This window comes from Symphalangus syndactylus, chromosome 8 (genome assembly GCF_028878055.3).
Source record: "Symphalangus syndactylus isolate Jambi chromosome 8, NHGRI_mSymSyn1-v2.1_pri, whole genome shotgun sequence".
NCBI classification, from domain to species: Eukaryota; Metazoa; Chordata; class Mammalia; order Primates; family Hylobatidae; genus Symphalangus; species Symphalangus syndactylus.
Window position 1 is genome coordinate 136867089 of NC_072430.2, and position 17895 is coordinate 136884983.

Here is a 17895-nt window from a genome sequence, read left to right on the forward strand (position 1 = left end):
AAGACTTGAAGAGGCACTTCATAAAAGAAGATAACTAATGGTCAAACACATGAAAATATCTTAAGTCCAGAGGGAAAATGGAGATGAAAACCACAATAAGATACTATTATGTTCCCACCACAATAGCTAAAAGTTTTTAAAGCTGACAATGTTAGTGAGGGTGTGGAGCAATTAGAACTCTCATATACTGCTGGTAGGAGTGTAAGTTGCCACAGCTACTTTGGGAAACCGTTGTACATATGTAATAAAGCTGGGTGGATTCATAACTCATGGCCCAGCAGTTTTAGTCTTAAGTATATACCCCATATAAAGGTGTATATATGTACAGGAACGTTCATAGCACCATCACTCATAATAGCAAAAAACCAAAAACAATCTAAGTGCCTGATAACAATAAAATTAATAAATTGGGGTATACTCTTACAATGGAATATTATATAGCAACAGAGTGAAGCAAAAATCAAAACACAACATGATGAATATCAAAAACGCTATGTTGAGCAAAAGAAGCCAGACAAAAACTAGACATATACCATATGAATCTAGTTATGTAAAATACAAAGAAAGGTGAAACTGATCAATGATTATGTAGAGGTCAGAAAAGTAATTATCTTTGGTGAGTGTAAAGACTGGGAGGAGGCATGAGAAAAGCTTCTGGAATTCTGTGTACGTTCTATTTCTTAGAACTGGGTGGTGGTTACCTAAGTATATTTACTTTGTAAAACTTCATTGAACTGTATGCTTAATGTTTGTATGCTTTATGTATTTCATGCCTTAATAAAAAATTTTATTTTAAAAAAATGAAGGAGTACAAAAAAAATGGGAACAACCCAAATGTGTCTGCAGCCAATGAATGGATAATTTAATATGGTATATCCATATAATAGAATATTATTCATTCATAAAAAGAAACGAAGTACACGATACAACAGGGGTGAACCTTGAAAATAAACTAGGTGAAAGAAGACAACCATAAAAGAGCACTTTGTATGATTCCATTAATATGAGATGTCGGAACAGGTACATCTATAGAGACCAGAAATAGATTAGTAGTTGCCTGCGGCTGGGAAGGTTGGGAGGAAATAGGGAGTGACTGTAAACAGATATGGGCCTTCTTTCTGGGGTGATGAAAATGTTCTAAAATTTATTGTAGTTGTGGTTGCACAACTTTGTGCCTATACTAAAAACCATTCAGTTGCACACTCTGAGTAAACTGTGTGGTATGTTAATGAAATCTCAATATAGCTGTCATGAAACAAAAAGTTAAGAGATACTGGTAACGGTAATAATGATTGAAACATTGTTAATCATAGTCAGCCTTAGGAAAAGGCTGCACCACCATATGGTCCTTTGGTATGATAGGTGAGCACATTGTTACTGGAGTCAGATAATGTTCTAATCCTGGCTTTGCCATTTACTGACTGTGTGACATTGGGCAAATCATTTAACCTCTCTGAGTCTGAATGTCTTCATCTGTAAAATGTAAATATTAATAGTACCTACCTCATAGAACTTTTGTGAAGATTATTCATTTAATCAAGAAATAGTTGAGTGTATTTATATGCCAGCCACAATAAATAAAACTATTGTTATCATCCAGGAGATATTGCATCTGAAGAGTCTTAACTCCATTTTAGTGAGAGAGGCTACAAGTGAACTTGGGCGTATGTCGTGAGGACAGGACATCTTTCCCCTACTATACCACATCCATGTCTATTACAAAATACAAAAGTCATGTTCAAGGCCAGGTGGGGTGGCTCACGCCTGTAACCCCAACATTTTGGGAGGCCGAGGTGGGAGGATTGCTCGAGCCCAGGAGTTCGAGCCCAGCCTCGGCGTAGTGAGACCCTGTCTCTACAAAGAATTAAAAAATTAGCTGAGCATGATGGTGCATGCCTGTAGTCCCAGCTGCTCAGGAGGCTGAAGTGGAAGGATCACTTGAGCCTGAGGAGGTAGAAGCTACAGTGGGCCGTGATCGTGCCACTGCACTCTAACTTGGGTGACAGAGCAAGACCCTGTCTCAAAAACAAACAAACAAAACAAAACAAAAGCCCAGGAAATTGAGTTATAACTAACTGATATATGGACGGCTCAGAAATAGAAAGTGACCAGTAGTTAAAAGACTACTTGACAAGGTTTTCATTTCAACAAATATTTATTGTTTCTGTAAAGGAATTACTTTCAGTCATGTTGAAAATCATACTATGTCTACTTACTTGTTCTACTTATTAAAATGTTTGTTCTGCAGAATGAATGTGTAATCTTTTAAAATTAAATTGAGAGTGCTTGTAGTCTACAGGTGTTGAAAAAGAAACAAGTATGAGTTTGTCAAGTACCTGATGCGAAGGGGCGAATCTCCATAATGTCCATAATGCAGTGGTTAGGAGCTCCGGTTTTGGAGTCAGACCTTGATGCAAGGTGTCTGACCTCCCTGGGTCTCAGTTTCTTTATCTGCAGAAAGAGATTGGTCTCATAGCATTGGAAGATTAAATGAATTAATATAATGAAGTGCTTTAAAAAGTAAGCAGTCAATATGCCATTATTATGAGACCACCAGGATGGCGGATTCTCATACCATAGGCATACATAAATTATGTATATAATTTCTTGTTAACTTTTGTGACGTCTTGGGGCGTCAGAAGTGGTTTCCCTTTCATGCAAATAAACTAATAAGTGAAACTGAGTGATTGGATCCAAAAGAGCTAATTGGGCATGGTGAGAAAATAACAACCCAAAAGGTATCTCCAGTGTGAGAGAAAAGCCACTAAGGGTTTTTGTCACTGGAATATAAAGCAGTGAGCTTTTGCTTTTCAGAATTCTAGGTAAATATGAAAGTTGTTTCAATTTCTGATGTAAGGAATGCTGGGATTGGATTAAGCAGTTAACAGTTAACATTTAGTTTATAGGCATTTTAATACACATAGTTGTTTTATATTTCTTTAAAACATTGAAAATTATATATCTCTTGTATATTTGGCTGGTAGAGACAAGTAATTATGTCTTGTTAATAGAGGGACTTTTGTTTTGTTTTGTTTTTGAGACGGAGTTTTGCTCTTGTTGCCCAGGTTGAAGTGCGATGGCGCTATCTCGGCTCACGGCAACCTCCGCCTCCCTGTTCAAGCGATTCTCTTGCCTCAGCCTCCTGAGTAGCTGGGATTACAAGCATGCACCACCAGGCCCAGCTAATTTTGTGTTTTTAGTAGAGATGGGGTTTCTCTGTGTTGGTCAGGCTGGTCTCCAACTCCTGACCTCAGGTGATCCACCCGCCTCAGCCTCCCAAAGTGCTAGGATTATAGGCATGAGCCATCACGCCCGGCTGGGACTTTTAAAAAATAGAAAAATCCACAAAGGAATGAAAATATGCTACAATTCTGTTTTTAGACCTAGACCTGGGGGAAACCAGTTTGCTGGGATTCCACACACGCATTCCCTGCACAGCCTCAGACATAAGAAAGACTAGGTCCCCATGCTGGCCATACGTGCCGAAGCCCATAAAAGAGATGACGACACATGCCATGACTTGCTGCCTACTGCAGTTACATTTCTGGCACGAAAATAGTTGTTTCCTGTTCAGAAGGAGTATGCCCAGTTCTCTGCTACTGCATTTACTAAGTTCACCTTTATAGAGCTTGCCTGCAAAGTGCTTTAGTCACCATAATCCACCAGGAGAATTGACCAATAAGCTGGAATCAATTTACTGCCTCCTGCTCAGGCTGGCCAGTAGTGCTGTTTCTTGGTGTGTGCTGGGAAGTCAAGAGGTACACAGGTGGCTGGGGTGGACATAGAGTTTTGTTGGTGTGTTTTATTTTAAAAATCCAAGACTCTTTACCAAGTAACACACTTATGATTCAAGAATTAAAGTTTACATCTAAGCAAAAAGAAAAATTCAAAATCCTATCACTCAAAACCATTGTTACCTTCTTCATATATTTTTCTCCAGATATTTTAAAGCAGGATTTGCATTTTTTATTTTATACTTTTTATCCTTATTGCTTTTCCCGCCTTTGAAAACTGAAAACATTACAAAAGTATGTAACAGATAAAGGAACAATCCCTGTATCTGCTGCCTCTAAATCCCATCACTGAGGACATTTTTATTCTGCCCTTTCTTAGCAGTAACCTCCAACTTCTGCCTCTATTGGCTTGTTGTTGTTTTAAAACTTTGAGCTACTTTTACTGAACTGGATTTGTCCTTTTCAAACTTTTTTCTTGGCTTCAGTCCTGCCTCTCCTCTTTTTTTTTTTGGATGAAGAATTTTGAACGTGCACAAAAGTAGAAGGAAGAGTATAATGAAACCCATTGTTCCCATCACCTAGCCCCTGTATCCCTCATTCCACATCCGGTCCTGCTCCATTCCCAACCCACCTGTACCCCAGCCCTTGTTACTTTGACGTGCTTACTTTGTAACGACCTTCTAGGGTCCTTTGCAGTCCCTAGGACTTCACTGTCTTTTGGCTTTGAGTAAGGACCAAGCGCCTGCCCTGCTGCTCTCAGAGCTTCTCTGGAGCCTGTGCTCTGTCCCAGGCTTGACCGGCTGACCTGGGCCTTCCCCACTCAATGCTGAAACACCTGGAAATTCCCAGACGTTGAGTGCACCAGCCTCGCAAGTTCAGCTCCTCATTCTCTTTCCTGTTAATGAAGAAGGTCATTGCTCAAGTTATTTGGAAAAGAAAAAGTGGAATTTACTACCTGGGTGTTCCTCATCCATGCTGTTCATATAAATTTAAACTTAGATTCCTGAGAATTACATTGAACATGACAAAAATTGCTGTGTGGGCAGTTTAGTTGAGTACTTGCAGATTGATAGAGCCCTTAGTAATAATGAAGGGAAAAGGTTCTTGAAGCTGCTTAGTTCCAGAAGATGAGCTCACCAGTTAAGGAGTTTGCAACTAAAGGTCCTCATTAACCTCTTGCTGGATGGCAAAGAGGAAAAAAGAAGAAGAAAATCCAGACTCTTCAAATCCTGACCTTTGGGGAGACCTAAGAAGAAGTCATCCTATGCTACCCCCTCCTCATGGTGGGTTCCTGCATTTCATTCAGATTTACTTATCCCAGATTTTTTTTTTTTCACTTCAGCTTCTCTTAAGTTTGTAAAATATCCTCAAACCATCACCACGTCATGGCCATGGAGTGCTGCCATGGCTTGCTATACTGGTGGTCAGCTTTTGTGTGAGATTACATAACGAATACCACATGGAACTGGAAGATGCCAGCGTTTGAGTTGTCCCTCTTACCTAGCAACCCAATCAGTGTTTCTCAGAGGGAATGTGCTTATCCCAAGTAAAAGGTGGAGTTTATTGTGTGGCCACAAGGTGATCCAAGCCCAATTGAGTCTGTCTCCAAAATTCAGTAGGATCATGCTAAGGCCAGGGCCCGCATCCTAGCTGCATGAGCTGCCCTAAGTAAGGCCCCTCATTGCTGGTGCCGTTTGAACAGCGGAACGTCCCTTTCACTCAGCCCTCTTGGTTGGATTACCCTTTCTGAGCTTCCAGAATACTGTTTTGTATCTCTGTTGAGGTTCCTGTGTTGGGAAAACTGGTCACAGGGTCAAGAGGGGTGACCCAAGCCAGAGCATTGTGTTCCCATCATAGACTGGATGGAAACCAACCTGAGGGACAGGAAATCCAACATCTGTTCTATCTGTCAGAGTGTCCAGCAGGTTGTACTTCTGATTGTGGTCTTCTGGCTCTTTGTTTTTGTTCAGTATGACTGTAGATGGCATTAATAGAGCCATGGTCTGCAGAGTGGGTGAGGTGGCAAAGTGAGAAAGTGAGTGTGGTACATTCAAGTTACCTTTCCACTTTGCACTCCCCGGTGGCTTCCCATTGCACTTGAAGTAAAGAATGCCTCATCCTGATCCAGCAGGGCAGCTCCCCTCAGGTCCCATCCACCTCACTAGCCTCCCTGCTTCCAGTTCTTCTCTGCTTTCCGGCCATCTTTCTATTCCTTAGACACAGCAAGCTTGCGCCCACCCCCCATCCTTCGTTCTGGCTCTCCTGCCTGGGATGCTCTTCCCCATGTCATCACGTGACATGGTCTCTTTTAGACCCACAGGTCTCAGTCTGTTTCCTCAGAGACACCTTTTCATTACTAATGAACTCTAAAATAGGCTCCAGGCATTTGCTGTTTTATTTTCTCCAAAGTTCTTTTTACTATCTAAGTCATCTTGTCGTTTGTTTGCTCGTTGCCTTTCTCTCCCCACTAGACTGGAAGCTTGACATGAGAAGGGACTTTGTCAGTTTTCTTGTATGTCTCCAGTGCTTAGAAAAGGACTGGTACATAGTAGGAGCTTAATAAGTATTTGTTGCGTGGCTGATTGAATGAATGAAGATGGTTATTAGGAAGATTATGAGGTAACTGAAAGCCAAACCATGTGGTTGTTTAGCCTGAAGGAGAAAAGTCCCAGGGGCCATATGCTGGCTGTCTCAGTAATTAAAGCTGGTGCTACCCTAAAAGCACCTAGCCCTGCTTCACTCCTTTCTCTTAGCCAGATTGCTGCCCTCCAAGGAGATGGGCTTGTTCTGGGCACCCTTATGAGCCAGAACTGGAGCCAATAAGTGGAAACTCTAGGGAGACATATTTTGGCTTTAAAAGAGAGAAAAAAATAATAATAATTGCCACTTTACCTGAGGACGTAGTGGGCTTCACCAGACAGCAGTGAATTTTAAGTCACCTGAGGTATGCATATGCAGGCACAAGCTGGGTGCTCTCTTGCAGACCTGGTATAGAGAGGGCTCAGCACCTGCATGGGCAGTTAGACAGGGTTTACAATCCTTTCAGCCCAGAGCAGCAGGGAGCCTGCCCTATATTTTTTGTTACTTTCTTTTTCATTCAGTAAATGTCAATCACTGTGGGCCCAGCCCTTTCCCTGCCCATCATGCTGATTACAGAGAGTCAGGAGGAGTTCATGATCCGCATGTAGTAAATGGGGGTGAGAGTTGAGAAGCTGTAGGAAGACACAGAAGGGGATTGAGCCTGGTCTGGGTCATCAGGGCAGGCCTGCCGGAGGAAGTGACTTTAGGTGGTAGTTTGAAGGATCAGTGGGAGTTGCCAGGAAGAGGAATAGAGAGAACTGTGGGGAGCCCCCTGGGTGTGAGCATGGGAGCCCCATCACAGTGTCTTGGGGGTGTAACTGTCATTTAAGGGATAAGGGCCAGGAAAGTCAAAACATGCATAGAGCAGACCCACATGATGAGCAGTTGGGTTGGTATCAGCTCCTTGTGAAGTGGTGATAGAGGATGGTGTGCAGGGGAGGAGTGGAAGAAACAAGACCGTGGGATTGCCGGGCGCGGTGGCTCACGCTTGTAATCCCAGCACTTTGGGAGGCCGAGGCGGGCGGATCCCGAGGTCAGGTGATCGAGACCACAGTGAAACCCCGTTTCTACTAAAAATACAAAAAATTAGCCGGGCGTGGTGGCGGGCGCCTGTAGTCCCAGCTACTCGTAGAGGCTTAGGCAGGAGAATGGCGTGAACCCGGGAGGCGGAGCTTGCAGTGAGCCGAGATTGCGCCACTGCACTCCAGCCTGGGTGACAGCAGGGCGAGACTCCGTCTCAAAAAAAAAAAAAAAAAAAAGGCCATGGGATGAGAGGGGTGGGCAAAAGCCAGGCCAGGCAGGTCACAGAAGCCTGGTCTGGGCTGCGTGCTCAGGGCAGCAGGGCCTCTGGAGGGTGTAGATGGTGAGGTGACAGGCAGATTTGTGTTTGGAAAGGGCACTGTCTTCACTATGGAAAATGAGTTTGAGAAATGGCAGGGAGAGCGATAGGAGGTTGTTAGATATTTCTTAGAAGAAGCCATGGTGGTCTTGGCCAAGGTCACAATGGCGGGAAGGAAGACATATGGGCAGATGTGAGAGATGTATGGAAGGTAGAGTCAGAATGATTGATCGACACAGGCCTGAGAAAGTCCCAGGTTTGTTTTTGGTTTAGGCAAGCATGGGTATCACTTTTGGTTTAGTGGAGGTGATCCCACTTCCTGGGACAGGAAACACAGGGAGAGAACTGGTTTTGCTGACAGTAGGGGCTTATGGAGGTATGAGTGTGATGTGACCTTGGGACAGCTGAGTGACAATTCTCAGTAGACTTTGTATACATCAATCTGAAGCTCAGAGAAGTCTAGGCTGGTGATATACAATTAGAAGACCAAAGCACAGAAATGAGGTTTGAATCCCTGGAAGTAGATGAGACAATCCAGAGAGAAGGGGTAGAATTAGAAGAGAAGGCAGCCTGGGGCAGAGCACGGAGGCTTGGCACGCCACACGCAAGGGACGTGGAGAGGCAGAGAAACTTGAAGAGGAGCAGACATGGAGCTTAGACACCCAGAGTGGGGCCCAGAGCTAAGGAGGAGTGTCTCAAGGTGTTGGGTGGGGAGGGCGCAGAATCACCAGGCTTCAGATGCTGCTATAAGGTCAGGCCTACAAAGGTTTGGATTTAGTGCACAGAGGTTATTAGTGACCTGGGCAAAGCAGTTATTTTTTGCTGATGAAGTATATTAAAAGGCTTTCCAGGCATCACATGTGCCTTAGTCCATTCAGGCTGCTATAACAGAATACTGTAGACTAGGTGGCATAAAGAACTAAAACAACGGATTTATTCCTCATAGTCCTTGAGGCTGGGAAGTCCAAGATCAAGATGCTGGCAGATCCAGTGTCCAGTGACGGCTCACTTCCTGGTTCATAGAACAGCACCTTCTCATTGCGTCCTTACATGGTAGAAAGAATGAGAGAGCTCTCTGGGGTCCCTTTTATAAGGCACTAATCCTGTTTGTGAGGGATCTACCTCTGAGGCCTGATAACCTCCCAGAGGTCCGCCTCCTGATGCCATCACATTGGGGATTAAATTTCAACCTGTGAATTGGGAGGGAGTGGGGAGACGGGGGGGGTAACAAATATCTGTCACAACACATAATATTGTTTTATGTAAGGAGTGTCCTGCTGATGTCAAGAAGAGCCTCTGTCACCACTGTGACCACTGTCCAGTCTCAGCAATGGGTAAAAGTGAATGAAGTGACCCAAGTCTGGAAGGCCTTATCTCACTACTGGTAAGGGAAGGCCCCACCTATAGTAGGTGGCCACCCTGGTTGTGCTCATTCCTGGCACAGGCCTCTTGAGTCGTTCAGACAGTCTCTGTACTACCAGCTAAAAATGACTGTAAGCTAGAAATTTAGAAGGGAGTGGTTTAGATTTTAAAGAGCTTGTTCATCTAATTAAATAGAACTGGAGTTAATGGCTTAGTGGTTGTTCTATAATCAAGCCCTGCTACAAGTGGTTAAGGAGGCTGACAACGGGAACCAAAAGAGCCTGCAGGGACAGGAGTGTGGCTGTGAACATGGCTGGAAAGAGTCTCTGCCAGGACTTCTGAATCCAAAGCGGAGAATGTGGCTTCCATGGAGTTATGAGAGATAGGGAGGGATTTTGAGCTGTGGCCCACTGAGATGAAAAACTGGGTTGTATCATCTTGTTCTGGAGTTGCAGTGACAGTGTATGGCGAGGGGTAATAAAAGGAGCAAAGGATCTGAACCCAACCTGGTTTTGAATCTGGGATTTCTCACTTTTTAGCCAGGTAACTGGAAAAGTGACTGAGAAACTCTCTGCATCTCAGATAATTCATCTGTGCAAAACGATTTGCATAACTGTAAAGTTAGCTTGTGTATGGAGCCCCTGGCACAGAGGAGACATTTAATAAATGATCACTCCTGCTCTCTTTATTGTTATTATTATTATTATTTTTCTTCTTCTTGCGATGGAGTCTCACTCTTGCCCAGGCTGGAGTGCAATGGCGTGATCTCGGCTCACTGCAACCTCCACCTCCCAGGTTCGAGTGATTCTCCTGCCTCAGCCTCCCAAGTAGCTGGAACTACAGGCATGCGCCACCACACTTGGCTAATTTTTGTATTTTTTGGTAGAGATGGAGTTTCACCATGTTGGCCAGGCTGGTCTCGAACTCCTGACTTCAGGTGATCCGCCGACCTCAGCCTCCCAAAGTGCTGGGATTACAGGTCTTTATTATTTTTATGGTCATCATTGTCTATGTTACATTTATGTAGTTGTTATGGATCACAAAACACTTTCAGATGTCCTCACTGATTGCAGTTCAGCTTACTCCCGTACACTTGAGTTATCACACGGGTGTATCTGCGAGCCCCATTAGACCGAGAGCTCCTTAAATGGAGAGGTCCCCACTCACGGATGTCTAGTGCGGGCATAAACTAGAGGTTCCATGTGAGGAAGCACTTCCCCTACCAGAGCTCTTCAGAAAGAGAGCAGGTGGCTTCAAGAAGATGTCAGCTTCCCACCCTTGAGGATATAGCAGGGGCCACCTGGCAGGGACACTGTGGGGAAGTGGCCGCACTGGTTGGAAGGCTGGCTTCAAAGAGATGGTTTCTGAATCCCGCTTTATAATCTATTAGTGTTTTAATTGGATGAAGCTGTTCTGATGTCCTGTCAAGTTCATTCAAAGGAGTGTTTGTACTCATCTAAGTTTGTGGACCCTGGACAAAGTGAGCCAGACCCAGCTGCCTGGGGGATCCTTCATCTCTCTGCTCTAACTGCTCTTTAAACACACAGACTCACCTACTCTCTGGCAGGTGAAAGTTTTAAATTTAAAAATATTTTAAAAGAATGCTTTTATATGAAAGACAGTATCTTTTAAAATATCAAATTTGTCTTAAACATTTTGGCAGCATATGCCATGTAACTTTTGGATTTATAGTTTCTCTTTCATAGAATAAAAAGTTCAGTGCCACCACCTCAAGAGTTCTGCAAGTTCACATTATGTAAACATATATAATAAAATATTTACTTAGGGTTTCCATAAAAAAGATCCAAAGCAGAGAATAAGAGAGTTTCTCTTTGCTGGTTTCAGAGGCTCTGCTGGGAATTCTGAGTGAAATTTAAGCCTCTTGAATATGTTTTGATTGGCCTTCTTCATATTTTATCTCCTGTAATGAACTCTTTGTCAGTTTGTCAATTTTGACTAAGGACAGAAAGTTCATGTGTAGTAACACAGAGACTGAATTTAAAATTATGGTTTATATCATGATGTAATAATCCTCTCTCTTGTCCTTCAGTCAATATTTACCTGTTAGGCCAATATATTATAATGCTGACTTCAAAAGAAGACACTTTATTTTACCTTCTCTAAGTGTTGGTTTTAGATACTTGAAATACCAAAACTGGAAGTTGAGCCGTCTGAGACTCTTGGCTGAATTCACGTAAAGTTCAGTTCCTCGATCTCAGGGCAGGTTTCACTGCTCCCAGTGACCCAGCGACACAGCTGCGTGCCTGTCAGAATGAGGCAGCTAAGCTTGGAGTCATGCTGGTTCCTCTCAGCTTTCCAGACAGTCCTCTCCTCTGTGGGAAACAGATCTGTTATGTTACCCCATAGCAGCCAGGATCTCTTAAGTGGACTTAAGTATTCCTTTATGTATTACAGCTACAGGATTGGGCGGAAAAACCCAAAGAATGCCCTGTAGGAAGGTGGTCTCTGAGTGTCACACCAGATGAAGAATAGGGAATCTTAAATTCTTTTCCTTGCCTGAACCCCTTTTTTCAAGCACCCCATGTTTAAGCATTTTTCCATTTTAAAAACTGAGGGAAGAATTATCCCCCAGTGAAGGAGTAGGAGGATAATAAGTAGCTACACAGTTTGCAGATAAAATGTGTGATACCTTAGGACTGATCATTCAGGTCACCAAAGGAGCAAATGGTACTGTGTTAATAAGTTCTTCTGAGCCAACTTGGGTATGAGTCAAGACTCTGTCAGTGAGTCATAATGGAAAGGGAATTGATCCACTCATTAACTGCCAAGTCCACAGGTAGACTAGTTTCAGGCTCAGCTGGATCCTGAAGTTCAAATGAGGTCATAATTCTTCTTTTCTTTCTTAGACTATTATTTTCTCTATTGGCATGATTATGTAGCATAGATGTTTCCTGGAAGCTCCAGGTTTATGTGGTCCTTAGTGCCTGGGATCCCAGGAGAGAGACCCTCTTTCCTGAAGTTCATATCATTTATCAAGTGTATTGTTCAACTGAAGCAAATTCAACACTATGCCTGTATCTTCCATGTGCTTCTCTCTGCTCATTGTGTATCTTTAAACTGTATACTTATTTTATTGTTTTATTTTTTCGAGACAGAGCCTTGCTCTGTTGCCCAGGCTGAAGTGCAGTGGCGCAATCTCAGCTCACTGCAACCTCTGCTTCCAAGGTTCAAGCAATTCTCCTGCCTCAGCCTCCTGAGTAGCTGGGACTACAGGTGTGTGCCACCACGCCTGGCTAATTTTTATTTTTAGTAGAGACGGGGTTTTGCCATGTTGGCCAGGCTGGTCTCAAACTCCTGGCCTCAAGTGATCCGCCAGCCTCGACCTCCCAAAGTGCTGGGATTACAGGCATGAGCCACCGTGCCCAGCCTATATACTTATTTTACATGTATACTCTTTTTTTGTAATTTGTACATTTTGTACATTTTCATACACACTTGCATGTATATGTAAGTATGTACATATGTATGTACTCTTGTATGTATGTGTATATTTTTATTTTCACATACACTATATTTGATAGATGATTTACAGTATGATCAAGAATAAATCTTGACTTTATAACCTAACTACCCTCCCTCATTTAAGGTACAGTTCTAACAGCCTTGGTCATCTGACCAACTCTCTGAAACCTGGTAGGGAGGGCAGGACCTGTTAAAAGACAGCTCCACCAGGAAGGGAAGGAGCAGTCCTAAAAGGAAAAAGAAAGTGGATCCTTTACCAGAGGGAAAAGACAAACTGCCTGTTGATTCATTCATTCAACAAGTACTTCTTGAGGACCTACTATGTGTCAGGCACTCTTCCAGGCCCTGGGCGTACAACAGTGAACATTACACAAAAGGCCTTATTTGCTAGAGCTTACATGGTAGGGAGAGAGACAGATAACAAACACACAAGCCGATAGAGATATGTCGTGATATCTGGTAGTGATGAGAGCTCTGAAGAAAGACCACGGTAAGCAGCAACAGGTGTGGAGTAGGTGCTTTACAGTGCAGGTGGAGGAAACGGTTGGGGGGTAGTGGGGAGTTGGAGGAGGCAGACAGGTGAAGGAAATGGAAGGAGGGGGGTAGAGGAACCTCTTCTCGTTTGGGGATTCTCTTTCAGTTGACCCAAATAAAGTAAGGAAGATTATGATAGGCAGATCCTGTTAAGACTGTCCCAAGCATAGGAAAAAGTATGAGCCAAGCCAACATCTAAATGGCTTGAGGGAAGATCTGTTCAAGGAATGGAAAGAGGTTTCCCATGACAGCTGCATACAGAGCATGTGACGGATGGGGCTGAGGTTGCTTGGGGTGTGACCCTGCAAGGACATGAATAACAGGCTAAGAGTACCTTTCCCAGACCCACATTTAGAAAGATCACAGCAAAGTGTGGAGGGCCAGGTGAGGGGGCACAGAAGCGAGGTAGGGCAGCCAGGTGTGGGCTGAATAGGGCAATAGCCAGAGGGAATGGGAAGGAAGGGCAGAGCTTTCAGAGGCTGCATCTGCAGGATTTGGGGATTAATTCACTTCTAGTGACCTAAAAGGATTTGTTCGTCACCCAGAATGAGCCATATCTTCTTATGTTTACTCAAAGATAAGAAGCCTTTAGAAATGGGAAACATCTTGGGAAGGTGGGTAATCTTGTTTATTCACAAGAACAATTTCATCATCTTTTGCTATACAATGAGGAAAGCGACAGTAGTGCAGGTCACAGGGGGAGGTGGCCATGGAAGGAAGCAAGCAAGACTGGATGTGTCACCTAACTGCAGGTCCTGTGGCCTCTGGGAGTGACATACATTCTAGGAAAGGACTCCTGGGAGGGAATGCTGTGGCCTTCCACGCCAGCCTGATAGTCCTTCTCGTGCATTTACAGGCAACTTTGAAGTGGGAGTTCACATTGCCGACGTGAGTTACTTTGTTCCGGAGGGATCTGATCTGGATAAAGTGGCTGCTGAGAGGGCCACAAGCGTCTACTTGGTTCAAAAGGTAAAAATCCATCTCTAGTTTCTTTTCTCTTGCTTTATTTGTTTGTTTCCCTGGAAAATTGTGTGCTCTCTGTTATTACATGTTCTCTGGAAAGAGAAGCCAAAGGAAGACACAGGTGTTCATCTGAGGCCGCATCCCAGAGTGGCTCTGCTATATAAGTAACTGACAGATACTCAGCTTCAGAAAGAAAGGAGGCAAAATGCCTGCTTTCAAATGATTGTTCTAAAGCAGGGCTTGGCAAACTCAGCCCACACCAGCCACTAGTTTTTGTAAGGTTTTATTGGAACTCAGGCACATGCATTTGTTCATGTATTGTGGCTGCTTTCACACTACTTCAGCAGAGTGGCATGACGATTTCCTATTACTATAGGCCCTTTGAGGAAATGTTTTCAACCCCTGTTCTAAAAGGTGGGAGCCAATCTGGTCCTGACCTGCCCGTTACAAGATAGCTATGGGAGTCTCCGAGATGGAAAAGCAAAGGGAGATGAGGAGGAGTCTGAGCTTTTCCCTCTCATCCTGACTGCACCACTCTTGGTTAGTTACTAAGTGTCTACAGACCTCCCTAGACTCATCTGTGAAATGAAGGGACTGGACAGATTCATCTCAAAACATCCCTTCCATTCTGTGTACCTGGACCTGGCACATTCAATAGGTGACCGTGAGAATCCATTCCTTTAACGTGTATATACTGAGCACTAATTATCTGATGGACACTGCAGTAGGCCTCAGAGAAAGGGGTTAATAAGAGACCAAGCATGAGTAAGTTCTGCCCTCCACACTGTGGTTCATGAATTCTGCCAGGTTTCTTTCTCTTCTTTCCCTTCTCTGATCTTCTGCTCATTTGCTCATCTTCCTTCTTCGGCCATATCTGGACCTCCACTTCCTTTCTAGCTTTTTAAAATTTGGCGGTCCAGTTTGGGATTCTACCTATACTAGCACTAGCTTGAGCCTTCCTGCCTCCCAAGCCCATGCCCTAGGACATGATTCTGGTATTTGCTCATTGACTGCCCTAAGGTCAGAGGAATATCCCCACCATCCACCCTAGAATGCAGCACCACAGATGCATTCTAGAATTTCTGGGCTCCACTTCTAGCAAAGTGCCTACTTGATGTTCACAAAGGTATTGGCACTTCTGGAGCAAAAGCTATCCAGGAAAACCCAAAAGTTTCTAGGATTTCTGGTATTTACCAAGTGTTACTGAGAGTTCCTCTCATGTTTTCAACTTGTCCACCCTGAAAACTAACCTCTCAAAAGGGAAGAGACCAGTCTAGGCTTTGAGTGCAGCCATATCCTCTAGGGGCTGAAGATCCTGTTGCCTGTGGCCCAAGTTTAGTTCCCCCAGTGTAGCTGAGCTTATCAGTTGACAGTGATGTCTTCCACCCCATGGTGGAAATCACCTTGTCTGAGACCCTTTGCTCCTGCTACAAAGGGAGCTAGCCTAGATGGGCTCTCTTGTCCCAAAGGAAAGCCAGAGCTGTTATCTGCCATAGCCACCTTCAATATGTGGAGGCCCTACCTAGGAAGACCTGGCACCTCCTCTCCCCTGCCCCAGGACAGTACTCTCTGGATCACTGAAACCTAGAATATTTGAGCAAAACCCTAGCTCCACCTGCTCCAGGAGAATTGTACAGCCTATTTCTTCAGAAGTACAGCTTTGCCTACCATTCACATTAGGTGATCAGAACCACCATGTACGTGTTTTCTGCCATCCCATAAATGAGAATAGTGAATAGAGAGGAAGACAGAGTTGATCAGAGCCAGGAAATTCTGAGTCAGAAGCTGTGTGATCATCAAAACCCCGTTCCAGGTAACTGTGTCATGGGCAATAGGTAATCTCTATGCACAGTGATGCCTGAAAGACCCAGCACCTTCAGTGACCAGTTAGTGAGAATAGCTAGCTGTGTCCTCATCTGAGCAGGGGGAATTCCATACCAGACTTTGCTTGTGTCAAGCATACTGTGTCCCTACCTGACCTCTGTGGTTGGCCTAAACCTATATGCAATGTTTAAGAACTTCTCTTTGCCCCCGACCCCTCACAATGTCTGTGACACCTGAGTCCAAGCTCTGAGCAGGTATAGGCAGCTTAAGAGAATGCAGCGCAAACTTCTGACCCACAAGTATCTCTCTTGAGTACACAGGGCTTCCTCCCTGACCCCCATGGCCATGAAGCCACGGCCATGCACCAGCTGCTGCGCTCTCCTTTTATAACCAGGAATTACTTTTCAAAATCAGAAAATGAAAAAGTCAAATTGGGTTAAGTAATTAAGCATGTTTCCTTTTCTGTTTCCTTTGGTTTTGTGTTTGTCACAGTTCTAGAATTTCTCTGTGGGACTACAGAGTTGGGGCTCTGCTGCTGAGTTGTGAAAGTGGGGAGCTGGGTGGAGGAAGGGCCCGCATGCCTCTGCTGCCCGGCACTGCCTCCAGCTTGGCAGGCACAAGTGGCGCCGGCCCGCAACCTTGGACAGCAGCAGCTGTGCGCTCTGATTCCTTTGAACCGCTGCTCTGACCTTTCTTCCTACTGGGTTTTGTTTCTTAAAGGACTGTGTCCAGGAACTTTTCTGCTGTTTTCACTTTACTTTGCCTATAAAGGTCTTCTGAAAAGCTGGATGAGCTGCGTTTCCACCCTCCAGATTCTCTGCCTTCTCACTTGGCACAATCATTTCTCCCAGCTTCATCACACAGGGGGAGGGGGGCTGGAGTTCCAGTTGGTTTCCCATCTATAGGGAATGTGGCACTGATTTCATTCAGATCTATAAGTGACTGATGCCAGAACTGCAATCTTAGGTCATTATCTAAACTCTAATTGGGGGATGAACCCATGGAGTAGGACAGTATACAGTGTAACAGGTCTTGGGTCCAAATACCACCTCACCGAACAAAAGAATTTTAAATGAAATTCTTTTTGTTGAGATTTTGCTCACAGTAATAAGTATTTGGTTATTCTTGTTAACAATAGGGTATAATCAGGTGGAAATATAAATTTAAGTAGTGTCCATTTAAATATCAGGAAAAAACTTTCTGACAAAAGATGATTCCGTTAGACAGGGGACAGCTGCCCACCTGAACTTTGGCCTGTCCTTCTCAGAAAGACACAACATTTGCTCAGTTAATGCCTCTCGACTGTCTTCTCTGGGAGATAAATATAATGTAATTGCAAAGTTTAAAGTAATTTTAGAAAATAAGCAAATTAAGCTTTAAAAGTAAAAGAAAACCTAAACAGTTGAAACCTAAACCTAAATTTTCTGCCTATTGGCCCAAGCATTCATGTTATTTTAGGTGCGAAACAGCTCAAGTGAAAGTTCGCCCATAAATCTCTACGATATTTTATTGGTACTGCTTTATAATAGAGATCAAAGATTGGGATTGGAAGCCTGTCTTAATGTAGAGTCCAAAGAGTTTTAAGATGTTTCTTTCTGACACCAGCAGGTTGTCAGAGTGTTGATGTTTTGTTAACGTCAAACTGTGTAGCAAAGAGTTGATCAAATTCTGAATTCATGGAAGTGTTGATATGGAAAAGAAAACTCTTTAAACAGAGATGTTGGCTGGCAAGTGAATTAATCTATTTCCTTTAAGTTATTTCAGCGTGTAAGTGGGGAGCTAGCTGAGTGTACCTTGTTGTTAAAACCTTGAAGTCCTCGGAGAAAAGGGGGAAAAGTCACCAATTCTCAGACTGCAGATATGGGCTGCGATGGCCAATGGGTTATCGCACTGAAAGCCTGAGGGAGTGTGGGTGGGGTGCCAGCAAAGGCCTGGGCTGAAAGGGGTAGAAGAGGCCCTGCAACCCCTCCAGGTAGTGGAGAAGCCCCTATGACTTGGCTTCTGGGCATCTGGCTCCCATGTCACTGCTGGTCCTTCCTGCTCCTCTTTGCCTGAATGATTGATTCTTCCCTTCTG

General features: G+C 44.0%; 1 protein-coding gene across 13 annotated transcripts in view; it reads left to right on the forward strand.

The window, feature by feature from the left end:
- The window catches only part of DIS3L2 (DIS3 like 3'-5' exoribonuclease 2), a 374814-nt gene that overhangs the window by 263329 nt on the left and 93590 nt on the right, over positions 1-17895 (forward strand). For all 13 annotated transcript variants that reach the window (XM_063645277.1, XM_055290976.2, XM_063645284.1 and 10 more), the window contains one exon: positions 13889-14001. In XM_063645277.1, coding sequence (XP_063501347.1) covers positions 13889-14001 — 113 coding nt within the window. The remainder of the gene's footprint in view (positions 1-13888; positions 14002-17895) is intronic.